General features: G+C 43.3%; 1 protein-coding gene across 1 annotated transcript; it reads left to right on the plus strand.

Annotated features, from left to right (window-relative positions):
- Nucleotides 1-13,002: 13,002 nt before the first annotated feature.
- LOC123155830 (crooked neck-like protein 1) lies at nucleotides 13,003-17,888 on the plus strand. Its single transcript, XM_044573977.1, has 4 exons — nucleotides 13,003-14,882; nucleotides 16,516-16,729; nucleotides 16,840-17,038; nucleotides 17,259-17,888. Exons 1-4 carry the CDS (start codon nucleotides 13,257-13,259, stop codon nucleotides 17,377-17,379), a joined length of 2,160 nt encoding a protein of 719 aa, XP_044429912.1. The 5' UTR covers nucleotides 13,003-13,256; the 3' UTR covers nucleotides 17,380-17,888.
- Nucleotides 17,889-19,522: the final 1,634 nt, after the last annotated feature.

The raw sequence follows: 19,522 nt of genomic DNA on the forward strand, positions 1-19,522 counted from the left end.
CTGAATATGGGCTCATCATAGCTTCTTCATAGTTTGTAGGTTCGTCATGGTCAAGTAACATGACCTCCAGAACAGGATTACCGTACCACTCTGGTGCGGATCGTGCTTTGCCAGACCTACCAGGTTCTGTAGCAACTTGATCTGTAGTTTCATGATCTTTATAATTAGCTTCTTCTCCATTTGGTGTAGGCATCATGGGAACAGATTTCTCGGATGAGCTGCTTTCCAAATTGAGAGCAGGTACAATTACCTCATGATACGTCTCCAACGTATCTACAATTTTTTATTGTACCGTGTTGTTATATTATCATTCTTGGATGTTTTAGAATCATTTTATAGTCATTTTATATCATTTTTTTGTACCAACGTATTGACATAGTGCCCAGTGCCAGTTACTGTTTTCTGCATGTTTTTTACATCACAAAAAATCAATACCAAATAGAGTCCAAATGCAGCGAAATTTTTTGAGGATTTTTTTGGGCCACAAGACATCTAGTGGGCTAGGAAAGCACCTGGGAGTGCTCCAAGGGGAGCACAACCCACCTGGGCGCGCCTGGAGGCCCAGGCACGCCCAGGTGGGTTGTGCCCACCTCGGGTGCCCTCTGAACCGCCTCTTTGCTCTATAAATACCCCAATATTCCATAAACCCTAGGGGAGTCGACGGAAATCAATTCCAGCGGCCGAAGAGTCCAGAAACACCAGATCCAATCTAGACACCATCTCGGAGGGGTGCATCATGTCCATTGGTGCCTCTCCAATGATGCGTGAGTAGTTCTTTGTGGACCTACAAGTCTGTAGTTAGTATCTAGATGCTTCCTCTCTCTCTCTCTCTCTCTTGATTATCAATACAATGGTCTCTTGGAGATCCATATGATGTAAGTCTTTTTGCGATGTGTTTGTTGGGATCCGATGAACTTTGTGTTTATGATCAGATCTATGTTTTTATCCATGAAAGTTATTTGAGTCTTCTTTGATCTCTTATATGCATGATTACTTATAGCCTCGTATTTCTTCTCCGATATTTGGGTTTTGTTTGGCCAACTTGATCTATTTATCTTGCAATGGGAAGATGTGCTTTGTGATGTGTTCGATCTTACGGTGCTTGATCCCAGTGACAGAAAGGGAAATGACACGTATGTATTGTTGCTATTAAGGATAACAAGATGGGGTCTATTTCTACATAAATAGATCTTGTCTACATCATGTCATCATTCTTATTGCATCACTCCGTTTCTCCATGAACTTAATACACTAGATGCATGTTGGATAGTAGTCGATGTGTGGAGTAATAGTAGTAGATGCATGCAGGAGTCGGTCTACTAATCTTGGACTTGATGCATATATAATGATCATTTCCCGAATATCATCATAATTATTTGAAGTTCTATCAATTTCCCAACAGTAATTGCTTTCCCACTGTTTGCTATTTTTCTCAAGAGAAGCCACTAGTGAAACCTACGGCCCCCGGGTCTCTTCTCATCATATTTGCCTTTATGATCTATTTTCCTTTGCATTTATTTTCAGATCTATTAAACCAAAAATACATTGCTGCAATTTATTTCTTCCGTTTTCTATTTATCCTATCTACCACTTTTACCTCACGTTATTTGCCTATCTTGAGGCGTCGTACCTGAAAGGGATTGACAACCCCTTTAACACGTCGGGTTGCGAGTATTTGTTCTTTGTGTGCAGGCGTTGTTTACGTGGTGTGAGGAGATTCTCCTACTGGTTTGATAACCTTGGTCTCGTCACTGAGGGAAATACCTACCGTTGCTATACTGCATCATCCCTTCCTCTTTGGGGAAATACCGACGTAGTTCTAGCACACATCAAAAGGAATTTTTGGCACCGTTGCCAGGGAGGATCTTCAACATCAACCAGGTTCCTAATCACAAAATTATGCTACGCTTTCTCCTATGCTTCACTTAAATTTTTAGAGCCATGGATTTGCTCTAGTGCTTCACTTATATCTTTTGGAGCACAGTGTGCTTTGTTATTTTTGAAGAAATGCTCTCATGCTTCACTTAGGTTTATTTGGGAGTTAGTAAAAATTTCAGAAATTCTCTCTTGCTTCACTTAGATTATGTTGAGAGAAAGAAAAATTATGCTCATGTTCTTCACTTATATTTGTTTGAGCTTATTAAAAGCAACATATGTAAATAGTCCCAAAGTGATAGATATCCAAGGAGGATATAATAAAAACTTTCATGAAGATCATTGGACAAAATAAACTTGATTCTTAGTATGGTTTTGAGATATGACGATATGATATGTGAGTCATGTTGATGAGTAATTGTGCTTTAGTAAGAATATTGATGTTAAGGTTTGTGATTCCCTATGCAAGCATGAAAGTCAATAGTTATGCAATGAAATTTATATCCTACATGTGGTGCATTATTCGGTGTTACTTATGCTTAATGCTTGGGTACAAGATTTTTTTCTTTTTGGTTGGTCGCTTCTCAATCTTTTTGCTAGCCTTCATTTTGCACTAAGTATGACCACTACTTGTGCATCCAAAACCCTTTAAACTAGTTTTGCCATATGAGTCCACATACCTACCTATATGCGGTATTTCCATGCCGTTCTAAGCAAATTTGCAGGTGCCAACTCTAATTTTCAAAATAAATTTCTCTTTTGTGTGCTCTACCGCTCGCGAGGCGGTGAGGGGTGGCCAATATTTTCCATGCTAGATGTGTTATTCTCACGATGAGTGTTTATTCACTTGTCATTGCACGAGAGTACGGCAAATATATTAGGGATGCCCAGTCCCGAAATGAAAAATGAATTTACTATATGTTGTCAAATAATAAATTCCTTGGAAAGTGTTGGTATGGAGGGCAACCGTGGATTCGGCTAGCCATGGAAAGTGAAACTAATGGTGGAAAAAGGAATAAACTTTATTTTCTGTTTGGGAACCACCTATGATGTATCTAGCATGGAAAGTATTGGGAGCTCTAAGTCGTTTTCATTGGTGGGAACAGTATGCCTCTCAAAAATGTTTTTATCTCTCAATTTAAGCTTTGAGCTCTAGCACCTCTACAAATCCCTACTTCCCTCCGTGAAGAGCCTTTCTTTTACTTATGCATTTTTTATTTTTGAATTTGAGTCTGCATTCTCTCTTATAAAGCACCAACTAAGGGGCACTATGATCGTATTTGCGCATTGTGTGTAGCTAATATTCGAGTGTGTTTCATGAATGGATCAGTGATTGAGCATAATGGGCTAGGGATAACTTGCTTTAGTGTTGATATTTTGAAAGAGATGGTTGCTTGTTGGTATGCTTGAGTATTAAAGTCTTCATGTCAAAACTAGACTATTGCTTTGAATCATATAAAAGTCAAAATGTCCATGCTATAAAGAAAAGAAATGTGATGAACATGTTAGGCAGCATTCCACATCAAAAAATCTATTTTTATCATTTACCTACTCGAGGACGAGCAGGAATTAAGCTTGGGGATGCTGATACGTCTCCAACCTATCTATAATTTTTGATTGTTCCATGTTGTTATATTATCATTCTTAGATGTTTTACAATCATTTTATAGTCATTTTATATCTTTTTTGGTACTAACCTATTGACATAGTGCCCCGTGCCAGTTGTTGTTTTCTGCATGTTTTTTACATCGCAGGAAATCAATACCAAACGGAGTCCAAATGCAGCGAAATTTTTTGAGGATTTTTTGGGCCAGAAGATATCCAGTGGGCCAGGAAAGCACCTGGGGGGTGCTCGGAGGGGAGCACAACCCACCTGGGCGCGTCTGGAGGCCCAGGCGCGCCCATGTGGGTTGTGCCACCTTGGATGCCCCCTGAACCGCCTCTTTGCTCTATAAATACCCCAATATTCCAGAAACCCTAGGGGAGTCGATGAAAATCAATTCCAGCCACCGCGGAGTCTAGAAACACCAGATCCAATCTAGACACCATCTCGGAGGGGTGCATCATGTCCATTGGTGCCTCTCCAATGATGTGTGAGTAATTCTTTGTGGACCTAAGGGTCCGTAGTTAGTAGCTAGATGGCTTCCTCTCTCTCTCTTGATTATCAATACAATGGTCTCTTGGAGATCCATATGATGTAAGTCTTTTTGTGGTGTGTTTGTTGGGATCCGATGAACTTTGAGTTCATGATCAGATCTATGTTTTTATCCATGAAAGCTATTTGAGTCTTCTTTGATCTCTTATACGCATGATTGCTTATAGCCTCATATTTCTTCTCTGATATTTGGGTTTTGTTTGGCCAACTTGATCTATTTATCTTGCAATGGGAAGAGATGCTTTGTGATGGGTTCGATCTTACGGTGCTTGATCCCAGTGACAGAAGGGGAAACGACACATATGTATCATTGCTATTAAGGATAACAAGATGGGGTCTATTTCTACATAAATAGATCTTGTCTACATCATGTCATCGCTCTTATTGCATTACTTCGTTTCTCCATGAACTTAATACACTAGATGCATGCTGGATAGCGGTCGATGTGTGGAGTAACAGTAGTAGATGCAGGCAGGAGTCGGTCTACTAATCTTGGACGTGATGCCTATATAATGATCATTGCCTGGATATCATCATAATTATTTGAGGTTCTATCAATTGCCCAATAGTAATTGTTTTCCCACTGTTTGCTATTTTTCTCGAGAGAAGCCACTAGTGAAACCTACGGCCCCCGGGTCTCTTCTCATCATATTTGCCTTTGCGATCTATTTTCCTTTGCATTTATTTTCAGATCTATTAAACCAAAAATACAACAATACCTTGCTGCAATTTATTTGTTCCGCGTTCTATTTATCCTATCTACCACTTTTACCTCACGTTATTTGCCTATCTTGAGGCGTCGTACCCGAAAGGGATTGACAACCCCTTTAACACGTCGGGTTGTGAGTATTTGTTATTTGTGTGCAGGCTTTGTTTACGTGGTGTGAGGAGGTTCTCCTACTGGTTTGATAACCTTGGTCTCATCACTGAGGGAAATACCTACCGTTGCTATACTGCATCATCCCTTCCTCTTTGGGGAAATACCGATGTAGTTCTAGGAGACATCACCTCATCAAGTTCTACTTTCCTCCCACTCACTTCTTTCGAGAGAAACTCCTTCTCTAGAAAGGTTCCGTTCTTAGCAACAAAAATCTTACCTTCGGACTTGTGGTACAAGGTGTACCCAATTGTTTCCTTAGGGTATCCTATGAAGACACATTTCTCCGATTTGGGTTCGAGCTTATCAGGCTGAAGCCTTTTGACATAAGCATCGCATCCCCAAACTTTAAGAAACGACAGCTTAGGTTTGTTGCCAAACCACAGTTCATGCGGTGTCGTCTCAACGGACTTTGACGGTGCCCTGTTTAAAGTGAATGCGGCTGTCTCTAATGCATAACCCCAAAACAACAGTGGTAAATCAGTAAGAGACATATAGATCGCACCATTTCCAATAAAGTGCGGTTACGATGTTCGGACACACCATTACGCTGTGGTGTTCCAGGTGGCGTGAGCCGTGAAACTATTCCACATTGTTTTAAATGAAGGCCAAACTCGTAACTCAAATATTCTCCTCCACGATCAGATCGTAGAAACTTTATTTTCTTGCTATGATGATTCTCCACTTCACTTTGAAATTCTTTGAACTTTCAAATGTTTCATACTCGTGTTTCATTAAGTAGATATACCCATATCTACTTAAATTGTCTGTGAAGGTCAGAAAATAATGATACCCGCCACGAGCTCATTGGACCGCATACATCGGTATGTATTATTTCCAATAAGTCACTAGCTCGTTCCATTGTTTCGGAGAACGGAGTTTTAGTCACCTTGCCCATAAGGCATGGTTCACAAGTATCAAATGATTCATAATCAAGTGATTCCAAAAGTCCATATTTATGGAGTTTCTTCATGCGCTTTACACCGATATGACCCAAACGGCAGTGCCACAAATAAGTTGCACTATCATTATCAACTTTGCATCTTTTGGCATCAATATTATGAATATGTGTATCATTACGATCAAGATTCAATAGAAATAGACCACTCTTCAAGGGTGCATGACCATAAAAGATATTACTCATATAAATAGAACAACCATTATTCTTTGATTTAATGAATAACCGTCTCGCACTAAACAAGATCCAGATATAATGTTCATGCTCAATGCTGGGACCAAATAACTATTATTCAGGTCTAAAACTAATCCCGAAGGTAGATGTAGATGTAGCGTGCTGACAGCGATCACATCAACCTTGGAACCATTTCCGGCGCACATCGTCACCTCGTCCTTAGCCAATCTTCGTTTAATCCGTAGTTCTTGCTTCGAGTTACAAATATGAGCAACCGAACCGGTACCAAATACACATGCACTACTATGAGAATTAGTAAGGTACACATCAATAACATGTATATCAAATATACCTTTGCTCACTTTGCCATCCTTCTTATCCGCCAAATACTTGGGGCTTCCCGTGACCAGTTCCTTTGAAGTAGAAGCACTCAATTTCAGGCTTGGGTCCATTTTTAGGTTTCTTCCCGGGAGTGACAACTTGCTTGTCATTCTTCTTGAAGTTCTCCTTATTTTTACCCTTGCCCTTCTTCTTGAAACTAGTGGTCTTGTTAACCATCAACACTTGATGCTCCTTCTCGATTTCTACCTCCGCGGCCTTTAGCATCATGAAGAGCTCGGGAATAGTCTTGTCCATCCCTTGCATATTGTAGTTCATCATGAAGCCTTTGTAGCTTGGTAGCAGTGATTGATGAACTCTGTCAATGACACAATCATCTGGAAGATTAACTCCCAGCCGAGTCAAGTGATTATGGTACCCAGACATTCTGAGTATGTGCTCACTAACAGAACTATTCTCCTCCATCTTGCAGCTATAGAACTTGTTGGAGACTTCATATCTCTCAACTCGGGCATTTGCTTGAAATATCAACTTCAACTCCTAGAACATCTCATATGGTCCATGACGTTCAAAACATCTTTGAAGTCTCGATTCTAAGTCGTAAAGCATGGCACACTGAACTAACGAGTAGTCAACAGATCGAGCTTGCCAGGCGTTCACAATGTCAGCTTCTGCTCCTGCAGCAGGCCTTGCACCTAGTGGTGCATCAAGGACATAATTCCTATGTGCAGCAATGAGGATAATCCTCAAGTTACAAACCCAGTCCGTGTAGTTTCTACCATCATCTTTCAAGTTAGCTTTCTCTAGGAACGCATTAAAATTCAAAGGAACGGTATCACGGGCCATTGCTCTACAACATAGATATGCAAAAAACTATCAGGACTAAGTTCATGATAAATTAAGTTCAATTAATCATATTACTTAAGAACTCCCACTTAGATAGACATCCCTCTAGTCATCTAAATGATACGTGATCCAAATCAACTAAACCATGTTCGATCATCACGTGAGATGGAGTAGTCTTGAATGGTGAACATCACTATGTTGATCATATCTACTATATGATTCACGTTCGACCTTTCGGTCTCCAGTGCTTCAAGGCCATATCTGCATATGCTAGGCTCGTCAAGTTTAACCCGAGTATTCCGCGTGTGCAAAACGGGCTTGCACCTATTGTATTTGAACATACAACATATCACACCCGATCATCACGTGGTGTCTTAGCATGAAGAACTTTCACGATGGTGCATACTCGGGGAGAACACTTATACCTTGAAATTTTAGTGAGGGATCATCTTATAATGCTACCGCCGTACTAAGAAAAATAAGATGCATAAAAGATAAACATCACATGCAATTAAAATATGTGACATGATATGGCCATCATCATCTTGTGCTCATGATCTCCATCACCGAAGCGACGTCATGATCTCCATTGTCATCGGCTTGACACCTTGATATCTATCGTAGCGTCGTGGTCGTCTCGCCAACCATTTCTTCTATGACTATCGCTACTGCTTAGTGATAAAGTAAAGCAATTACATAGCGCTTGTATTTCATACAATAATGTGACAACCATATGGCTCCTGCCAGTTGCCGATAACTTTTACAAAACATGATCATCTCATACAACAATCTTTATATCACATCATGTCTTGACCATATCACATCACAACATGCCCTGCAAAAACAAGTTAGACGTCCTCTACTTTGTTTGTTGCAAGTTTTACGTGGCTGCTACGGGCTTCTAGCATCAACCATACATACCTACGACACAAAAACCACAACGGTGATTTATCAAGTTTGCTATTTTAACCTTCACAAGGACCGGCCGCAGTCAAATTTGATTCAACTAAAGTTGGAGAAACAGACACCCACCAGCCAACTTTATGCAAAACTAGTTGCATGTCTGTCGGTGGAACCGGTCTCATGAACGGGTCATGTAAGGTTGGTCTGGGCTGCTTCATCCAACAATACCGTCGAATCAAAATAAGACATTGGGGGTAAGCAGTATGACGATCATCTATGCATAGACCTGGCTTTGATACCACTGTTGGGAAACGTAGCATGCAATTTCAAAAAAAATCCTACGCTCACGCAAGATCTATCTAGGAGATGCATAACAACGAGAGGGGAGAGTGTGTCCACGTACCCTCGTAGATCAAAAGCGGAAGCATTAACTTAACGCGATTGATGTAGTCGAATGTCTTCTCGAATCAACCGGTCAAGTATCAAACGTACGGCACCTTCGAGTTCTGCACTCGTTCAGCTCGATGACGTCCCTCAAACTCTTGATCCAGTAGAGGCACGAAGGAGTCGATGAGTTCCGCCAGCAGGACAACATGATGATGGTGTTGGTGAAGTGATCCGCGCAGGGCCTCGCCTAAGCACTATGACAATATGATCGGAGGAGTAAACGGTGGAGGGGGGTACCACACACGGCTAAACAACTAATGTGCCTTTGGGGTGCCCCCCTGCCCCCATATATAAAGAAGGAGAGGGAGGCCGGCCGACCCTAGGGGCGTGCCAAGTGGGGGGAGTCCCACTAGGACTCCCAGTCCTAGTCGGCTCCCCTTCCTTCCAACGGAGAGAGGAGAGGGGGAGAGGGAGAAGGAAAAGGGGGTCGCGCCCCCCACCCCTTGTCCAATTCGGACTGCCATGGGGGTCGCCACCTCTTGTGGCCCGCCTCCTCCTCTCCACTATGGCCCATGAGGCCCAATAACTTTCCTGGGGGGTTCCGGTAACCTCCCGGTACTCCAAAAAATCCCCGAATCTTTCCGGAACCATCCCGATGTCCGTATGTAACCTTCCAATATATCAGTCTTTACCTCTCAACCATTTCGAGACTCCTTGTCATGTCCGTGATCTCATCTGGGACTCCGAACAACCTTCGGTCACCAAAACACATAACTCATATAATACCTATCGTCATCGATTGTTAAGCGTGCGGACCCTACGGGTTCAAGAACTATGTAGACATGACTGAGACACCTCTCTGGTCAATAACCAGTAGCAGAGCCTGGATGCTCATATTGGTTCCCACATATTCTATGAAGATCTTTATCGGTCGAACCGCAATGTCAACATATGTTATTCCCTTTGTCATCGGTATGTTACTTGCCCGAGATTTGATCATCAGTATCCTCATACCTAGTTCAATCTCGTTACCGGCAAGTCTCTTTAGTCGTTCCATAGTGCATCATTCCATAACTAACTCATTAGTCACATTGCTTGCAAGGCTTCATATGATGTGCATTACCGAGAGGGCCCAGTGATACCTCTCTGAAACTAGGAGTGACCAATCATAATCTCGATCTATGCCAACCCAACAAACACCTTCGGAGATACTTGTAGAGCATCTTGATAATCACCCAGTTACGTTGTGATGTTTGATATCACACAAGGCATTCCTCCGGTGTCCGGGAGTTGCATAATCTCATAGTCGAAGAAATATATATTTGACACGAAGAAAGGAGTAGCAATAAAACTGAATGATCATTATGCTAAGCTAACGAATGGGTCTTGTCCATCACATGATTCCACTAATGATGTGATCCCGTTCATCAAATGACAACTCATGTCCATAGCTAGGAAACTTAACCATCTTTGATCAACGAGCTAGTCTAGTAGAGGCATACTAGGGACACAGTGTTTTGTCTATGTATTCACACATGTATCAAGTTTCCGGATAATACAATTCTAGCATGAATAATAAACATTTATTATGAATAAGGAAATATAAAATAACAACTTTATTATTGCCTCTAAGGCATATTTCCTTCAAAACCACCACGCCCCAACATCGGAAAGAATGGGATCTGAAGCTTGTAGGCAAGCTCGCCAAGAAGAAGATAAAGTGAGACCTCAAACATTTGACAAAAACATGGAATTCTCACACCCAATGCCAATCCAATGTGTGGAAGAATACGAGACTTGTCTACCACAACAATACATGAGAGGTTATCTGTAAAGTGTGCTTTTGGGACAAAATCGAGACTAAGCCGACATCGAGGTAACTGGAGAGTCGATGGGGGCGAGGGTGATCACGAAGGAGCACATTGGGTGAGGAACACCTAAAAAACAAAGCTAGAATACTAAAAGACTCTTCGGGTGAGGTGTGAGAAGAGGCTGTAAAGGAAACTATAGAGAGCAAATTAACAATCATGTACCCGTTTTACGGTTGCTGCTGCATTGCGACGGGGCAAGAGATGGTGTGCCGTGCACATGTACACGGTATTATAAATTTATATTTGATCTTGGCCAAATTGAGTAGACACTCATTTCAAATTTGGTTACTTATTTTGCGAATCAAGAACTTTCATTCACTAATCAACGGGGTTATAATCATCTTGCAGACAATCAACAAAAAATGAAGGTACATAATTATTTCAAAGATATCTCCGTCTACTAGCTGAAGCGTGTTGGGCACAAAGATGTGCCCCCTTCACTGGCATCTCGACCAATGAAGTTCACATGGAAGAACTCCAAGTTCCCGCTAATCTCTTCAATCTCATTGAGAATCGAAGCAATCGCATATCCTCCGTGTTCTCTTTCCCTCCAAAGTGTGAACACCTCCTTGGCATCAAAGCAATGTGCGATAATCCTAGATCGCAATACACCATCATGAACTGTAAGGGTCTCCATGATCATTGCATTGGTAGCTTGGCCGTACCAAATAGTTTGACCCTGTAGCAAGGAACCGGTATTGTCTCGTAACACCAGCCTAGTGGCACCTTCCAATGTGCGCTACAAGAATCTAGCATCCACATTGATTTTAAGCATACCTTCAGCCGATCCTTCCCACTTGACTTTAATCTTCTCGGCACACAATCTAGAAGATGTTCCAATGATACCGATGTCCATAGCTAGATTAGTTGTCCATTTGACTAATCAGGAGACAGAGCGACATGTTTACCATGATGTCGTGCAGTCCTCTTTGACCACAAAAACCACCCTCAGCATAAAATGACAAACGCATCTTTAGCCAAGATCTTGTTGCATCTATTATATTCGTCACCCATTCCGCAACTTTCACTTCTGTTACTTCCATGAGCTATTGCCAAAAAAGTTTCGTCCACGTACACTCAGACATTGTGTGCTTGATGGTTTCCTCTTGTCCACATGACTAATACAATGGAATATGTTCAATGTGTCTATCTCCGAGTATGGAATGACAAAGTATAAATTTCTTTTTCACCCTCCACTAGAAGTTGCAGACTTTTGGGGGCACTTGCATTTTTCATAGATTCGTCTAGAAAGCACGTTTAGATCCACCCAAGCTCACTACTTGGACTGATCACGGTGTTAGCCTCAAGAAGTACTCTATAGACCGATCTTACTAGAAAAAATATCACGCCTCTCCAACCGCCAAACCCATAAATACTTTGCAAGTTGTTTCGTAAGGCCCCTCATGCAAGGCGACTAGAAAAAGCCTTCCTCCCCTCGATCTCCACCGGCGAGTCCATGGATTCGCCTCCCCTCCGCATACCGCTCAGGCGACTGATGGCGGGGAGAAATTTCTGGTGCCTCGAATCTAGCTAGTAGATAGGTAGGGTTTCAGTCCTCGAAGGGGCGGCGTTTGGACAGATGGCCACGCTTCTTCTACGAGTCAGACTTCCGGGCTCTGGTCCACCTCAAGTTCGTCCGGTGGGACGGATTAGACGGAGCTCCGACGTAAATTCCTGCCAGCTTCTCGGGGTAGCGAGGTTAGGGTTTCTCGTCTTGCTTATGCAACGACGATATTTGGTGTGAGGTTCTCCAGATCTACTCAAGGGTTCAATGGCGACGATTGCGGCTCCAGGGCGCTGGTCCTTAGGAGCACGTGCACAAACACTTCCCGGCTGTCATCGAAGCCGGCTCCGGTATGGGAGCGCCGACAGCGGCGTGTCGGCGACTGGTGGCGACAATGGTCCATGGACCTCGATGTATTATGTTTGAGGTGTTTTTCATTTCTGGTGAATCTTTATAATAGATTTGACCCTTTTCACGAACATTTGTTTCGTAGAGATCTGCATAATGGCTCGGGCATTCAGAGGAACAAAATTAGCTTTCACTACCTTCTTCACGGGGAAGATATCACATGATACCAACCACGACATGATACCATGATACCACGTTTAGAAACTCAAATTTTGATGTTTCAAAAAATTCCAAAAGAATCATGAATGTGCACAAGACATGTTCCTATAATCCCTAAAAATTTAAATCCAAAATCAAAATATACATGGAGAAAGAAAAAAGACAATTCCACACGTGAAGTGACATTTGTGTTTTTGTCTTTTTGTTACACTATTCATGCTGAATTTTTCTTTTTTATTTCTCAATTTGCATTTCAAATTCGAATCTGATTTTTTTTTAGGGCTAGTAGACATATGTCTTGTGAAGATTCATATTTTTTCTTAGAAATTTTGAAACATGTAAATTTGATTTTTATGACATGGTATCATATGATGGTTGGTATCACAGGATATCTTCCCCTTCTTCATCTCACTCAGTGGTGTCCGGATATTCGATTAGTGTTTTATAGTAGGTGGTTTTCGAGTAGTATAATATTGAGGTCCATATTCATCTCGTCGTGATAAATTCCAACACGAGCACTTAAACTACACCTACGTTTTACAGATAACCCCTCATCCAGCAAAGACCGAACCCCAAATCGAGCCGAGCCGCTCGGCCTCGCTCGATCTGCCCCGCCCCTCGCGCCGCCTTCCTCCGCCCCATCTCCTCGCCTTCCTCCGGCCCACTCCGGCATCGAGCTTCGCTGCGCCGCCGTCCGCGCGTACGAGCGGACCTAAAATCCAATCACCCCGTCCCTTGCCCCCTCCTCCCATTGTTCTCCTCCTCCCAAAACCCTAACCCTAGCACAGACACCAGCCGCCATGGCGCTCACCACCCGCGGCGGCGGCGGCGCCGACCAAGCGCAGCCTCCGCCGGCTCCCGACGCGAGCCTCGGTTTCCTCACGAAGCGCGACACGGAGGTCAAGCTCCCCCGCGCGACGCGGGTGAAGAACAAGACGCCCGCGGGGGTCCAGATTACCGCCGAGCAGATCCTCCGGGAGGCCCGGGAGCGGCAGGAGCCCGAGATCCGCCCGCCCAAGCAGAAGATCACCGACGTCCACGAGCTCGCGGACTACCGGCTCCGCGAGCGCAAGAGGTTCGAGGACCTCATTCGCCGCGTCCGCTGGAGCGTATCGGCGTGGGTCAAGTATGCCAAGTGGGAGGAGGGCCAGAAGGACTTCGCCCGGGCTCGCTCCGTCTACGAGCGCGCCCTGGACGTCGCCCACCGCGACCACACCCTGTGGCTCAAGTATGCCGAGTTCGAGATGCGCAACCGCTATGTCAACCATGCCAGGAACGTCTGGGACCGTGCCGTCTCGCTCCTCCCCCGCATCGACCAGCTGTGGTACAAGTATATCCACATGGAGGAGCTGCTTGGTGCCGTCGCCAATGCTCGCCAGGTCTTTGAGCGCTGGATGGGATGGCGTCCCGATATTGCTGGCTGGAACTCGTACATCAAGTTTGAGCTGCGATATGGGGAGGTTGAGCGAGCTAGGGCAATCTATGAGCGATTTGTCGCGGAGCACCCGCGGCCTGACACGTTCATCCGATATGCAAAGTTTGAGATGAAACGTGGAGAAGTGGAGCGGGCGCGGCGTGTGTATGAGCGTGCAGCGGACCTGCTTGTGGATGATGAAGATGCAGAGGTGCTGTTTGTAGCATTTGCTGAGTTCGAGGAAAAGTGTCGGGAGGTGGAGCGTGCTCGTGCGATATACAAGTATGCGCTTGACAGAGTGCCTAAGGGCAGGGCTGAGGATCTTTACAGGAAATTCTTGGCATTTGAGAAACAATTTGGTGACCGTGAGGGGATTGAGGATGCTATTGTGGGCAAGCGGAGATTCCAATATGAAGATGAGGTGAGGAAGAATCCACTCAACTACGACTCATGGTTTGATTACATCAGGCTGGAGGAGAGCGTCGGGAATAAGGACAGGATCAGAGATGTGTACGAGAGGAGTATCGCAAATGTTCCTCCTGCGGAAGAGAAGCGGTACTGGCAGAGGTATATCTACCTTTGGATAAACTATGCTTTGTATGAGGAACTTGATGCACAGGACATGGAAAGGACCCGGGAGGTCTATAGGGAATGTCTGAAACTCATTCCACACAAGAAATTTACCTTTGCTAAGCTATGGCTGATGGCTGCGCAGTTTGAGATAAGACAGAAGAACATAAAGGCTGCACGGCAGATTCTCGGTAATGCAATAGGTATGGCACCGAAGGGGAAAATATTTAAGAAGTACATCGAGATCGAGCTTTATCTGGGCAACTTTGACCGCTGTAGAACTTTGTACGAAAAATACATCGAATGGTCTCCAGCAAATTGTTATGCCTGGAGGAAGTATGCCGAACTGGAAAAGAACCTTAGTGAGACTGATCGTGCTCGATCAATATATGAGCTTGCTATCGCCCAGCCAGCCCTTGATACACCTGAAGTTCTATGGAAGGTATGTTGTCCTCGCCGTCCTCTTAATTGGTCCAAGTTTTATGTTTTGTTGAGTGGAAGTATTGAATATATTTTCCTATACATTCTTATATGCCTCAAATAAGCGCTCATGAAGTTCTATGTTAACGTTGATTTATACTCCCTCTGTTCACAAATATAAGATGTTCTAACTATTTTCTGAATCGGATGTATATAGACACATTTTAGTCTGTTTGTTCACTCATTTCAGCCCGTATGTAGTCCATATTGAAATATCCAAAACATCTTATATTTGTGAACGGAGGGAGTATCATATTTGATCTGTTCATATATCTAAATAGTTCCAGTGTTTATGCATGGGAGTATGTGTGTATTATTTGCCACCTTTGTTCATGTGTGCTGTGATGTGATATGATGGTTAATTTGTACTCCCTCTGTTTTTATTTACTCCGCATATTAGCTTTGTCTAAAGTCACATATAAACTTTCACCATGTTTGTAGAAAAATATATTAACATATATACCACTAAATCAATACAATTAGATTCATCATTGAATATATTTTCACATCATATAGATTTTTTATAAATGTTCATATTGTTTTCTACAAACTTGGTCAAACTTTATAAAGTTTGACTTCGGTCAAAGCTAACATGCAGAGTAAATAAAAACGGAGGGAGTAACATGTTAACATGCCACCTAGAGAGTAGACAGTAGGGATCAGAGATCGATCTTCGCCGGGTGTGTTGTTGAGCTCTACACTATTTCGAGCGTTACCTGAATTAGTTTATTTTCATGGAAAAAGGGGTTGTGCTTCATTATTTGTTCTGGAAAACCGAAGACCAGCCTTTGCTATTTTTTCTTACAAAATTTAACTTAGGAGTGTTAATTGTTTTCGCTGAATCTGTTATTTCTTTGCATTATATCCTGCCAGCTAAAAACTATCAGGTAGTAGTAACTACCTTAGCATTTTTAAACCATGCCTCTTCATCCTCTGCACTCTATCAAGTTGCTTGAATGCTTAATAACTTACGGAGTATTTGTGAAACAACTGCTGGACAGTGCTCAGAATCGACATAGTTGAGGTCCCTTTTGTGTAGGTCTAGGTGGGACTTTGTTGACTTGTATCCTTCAGTCTTCTCCCTAGCAAAGCAGAGCCAATGGAGCTATATTTGTCCAGTCAGCAACTGAATACACACACTTCTTTGTGCTGTTGTATGCTTTTGATCTCTTAGCTACAGTTTTAAGTGAGAATACCCAGTGTGCTGTCATCTGATATATTATGTCCAAATAATGTGTTTTATGACATGGACCTTTTATTCTTAGGAATCGTTTCCAATTTTTTTCTATAAGATGCAGCATTCATCCTTGTTACTCCCTCCGTCCGAAAATACTTGTCATCAAAATGGACAAAAGGGGATGTATCTAGAACTAAAATACATCTAGATACATCCCCTTTTATTCATTTTGATGACAAGTATTTCCGGACGGAGGGAGTAGATGTTAATGTTACATTTGAGACATCCAGAAAAATTGTGCTTTTAAGAAAATCGACATATGCTTAACTGAATCACTTTAGTGTCTTTTACTTCCAGGTCTACTTGTGATTTTAGTTATTAGGGATGCTTACTAAATCTTCTTCCTTTTAACTTGCAGGAGTACTTGCAATTTGAAATTGACGAAGATGAATTTGATAGAGCAAGAGAACTCTATGAGAGATTGCTTGATAGAACAAAGCACTTGAAGGTATGGATCAGCTTTGCTGAATTTGAGGCCTCAGCTGGCTTGGGAGAAGACGATGGAAGTGAGGAGAATAAGAATGATGCTGGTTATCAGGAACAGCAGACAGAGCGGGTCCGGAGGTGTCGGGGTGAGTAACGAGCTAGAGAGCCTACTTTGGGCTTCTGTACGTCTTTTTTTATGTTCAAGTTTGCAATTAATGGTGCATTAAATCTGACATTGCTGTGTTATGGTGGTCAGCTGTCTTTGAAAGGGCATTCGACTACTTCAGGACCAATGCTGCAGAGCTAAAAGAAGAAAGAGCAATGCTCCTGGAAGAGTGGCTCAAAAAAGAGTTGAGCTTTGGTGATCTTGGTGATGTCACTTTAGTGCAGAAGAAGGCGCCAAGGAAAGTGAAGAGGAAGAGACCACTCCCCACAGACGACGGCTCCAATATTGCGTATGCTATTTACCCAGTTCTTTATTCTTGGTACTATTGTATTATCAGAAGTTTGTGGCTTGCCACGTTTAGCATGCTATGTGGCCATGCGCGGTCTGAATTCTGTTAAGAATTTAGAACCCAGGATAAAATAACTAGCGCTAACAATATTAGTAGAGTAATACTTTTGTGCTTGTTTCCCAGCAATTTAGAAATATACTGACATCATTTGCTCTGCCAGGTACGAGGAGTACATTGATTATATCTTCCCTGATGAAGTCACGCTGGCCCCGAACCTCAAGATATTGGAAGCTGCTTACAAGTGGAAGAAGCAGAAGGCAAACGACACAGAGGATGACTGATCTGAACATTGAGAGGCTACCTGTTGTGAATGGTTTTCCCACCGTCCGAGACGAGTGCCCCATGCCAAAATCAGAAGCAGAGAAGGTTTCCAATATGTTCGGCGGAGGCGTGGAGTTTGCGCTGCCTCTTATGCTACATATGGCCTTTTTTGCGGCTTGTTCAGTTGAGATATCGAAGCAGTATCTCTGACGGATGGATGCTGAATTATCTGGGTTCTGTTACCCCTGGATTGAACGGTATGTTTGGTTGTTAGGAGTCAATTTATCTTGGTTTTGTTACCCCGGTTCCCTGGGTTGAATGTAACTCAACATGTATTATTTGAGCTTAGCACTATATCATGTTTCTCCCATTTGGTACCTGGTGCTAAACTGCCAGATGAGTGTTTCATTAACAACGAAACACAGCCGTCTGCAGTCAGAAATTCCATTGGGGGAAGCTGTACGAGCCAATGGGACTGAAATATTATTACGGGCTTTGAGTTTGGCCTGAAGATTTAACTTTTTCTTTCTTTCTCTTGTCATTTTTTAAAAAAATCTTGAAATATACTCTTGCATTTTCACATGAGTTACAAACGCTTACAAGCTCTAAGAAAAAGACGATTACTTCAATAAAGATGACATCTATCTCTTCGGTCGTTTCAAGATATAGTTTGAACTTGAATCAAGCACCATAGTTAATCAGAGAAATACCCCCATCAAGCTTATAGCTGGTGTGAACTTCCCGGGAAAGATAGGAACACTTGTCTCGTTGCCTGTTGTTGGAATAGTAGCAACAACTAAATTGGCCAGAGGCATTTAAGAAGCTTATATATGTACTGTAGCTGCCGAAGTGCATTGTATTCTCGTTTGCCAGCCAGTTGGTCATAATCATACAGTCCAACACATCGACCTATTATTATTTACTAAAGTGAAAGGTCAGAACGCAAAACACAAGGAACTGACTGGAAGAGGTGGGCAGCAATGCACACCAAGTACGTACATCAGTGAAAAGTCAGCGAAAGCATCTTGAGCCATTGCCACAACAAGCACAAGAGAGCTGAAACCAGGCTGCATCTGCGAGCACGCTCGCATCCCAGCCTCGAAGCCGAAGACACACAGAAGATGACACCGAGTCCACCATGTTCACACGCACTGTTTTGCCACTGACACGGTGGCAGTCAGTGAGTGGTAGCTACACTACACTGCCATGCCACGCCACTGGTGCAACGAACTGGGCGGAGCAGTGAGGTGCCCACTGGTTGCAGCAGCAGCAGCAGTGTCGCTGACCGCCATGCCAGCTTTCGGAGATCCAAGACCAATCTAAACACCGTCTTTTTCTCCTTCTTTTCGAAACGGACTAAACGTCAGCTTTGAGGCCAAAGCAAAGCCGCAAACGAAGAGCCAAAGCGCCAAAGACCATAAAGGCTTTGCATGATTGATCCATGGTACAGTACTCGGAAGAAAAAGGAGAGGCAGAGCCGCAGAGGCGAGGGTGAGAGACCGTGAGAAGCAGTCACTGGTGAGAAGATACAAGAGCTGCAGCCTACACCACCGGCGCCTTTGAGGCAGAGCAATGCTGCATCGGTCTCCGTGCACGAAGGCATGGTGATGAGATGAGGCGGGCACTGGGACATCATCTTTCATGCGAGGAAGTTTCCCGGGGCATCTCGAAGGCAGAAATGGAGAGCTAAACATTCAAAGTGGTTGTCGTGTCGATTTCGTTAATGTCGAAATGTGTCGAGGAGTTTCGTCCTTTGGGATCCTAGATGGGCCGGCTGGCTCATGATTTTTTGCCCAAAGATGGTTGTGTCGTTTGCTTTGGTCTTTTGCTCTTCTTTTGATGGGAGGCGTTGCCCCAGCACTGTGCCGAGGGCTCTTAATAAGGCCAGGTTTACCCGACCATTTTTTCTGCCATGCCCAAGCCCAACAGTTTAGCTCTTGATCAAGTACAGTGCTAGTTTCCAAAATTTTGTTAAGCTCATCCCCTTTTCCTGCCATCTCCATGTCCAACAGTTGGGCTCTTGAAGCACAGTACTGGAGTAGTTGCCGAAATTTTGTTAAGCTCATCCCCTTTTGGCCACTCGTGGCTAATACGTAATACTACTGCCCGATTCATAATAAATGTCCTGGTTTTAAACTAAGCCCGGTTCAGAACCGCGAAACT

This window comes from Triticum aestivum, chromosome 7B (genome assembly GCF_018294505.1).
Source record: "Triticum aestivum cultivar Chinese Spring chromosome 7B, IWGSC CS RefSeq v2.1, whole genome shotgun sequence".
Classification (NCBI taxonomy): Eukaryota; Viridiplantae; Streptophyta; class Magnoliopsida; order Poales; family Poaceae; genus Triticum; species Triticum aestivum.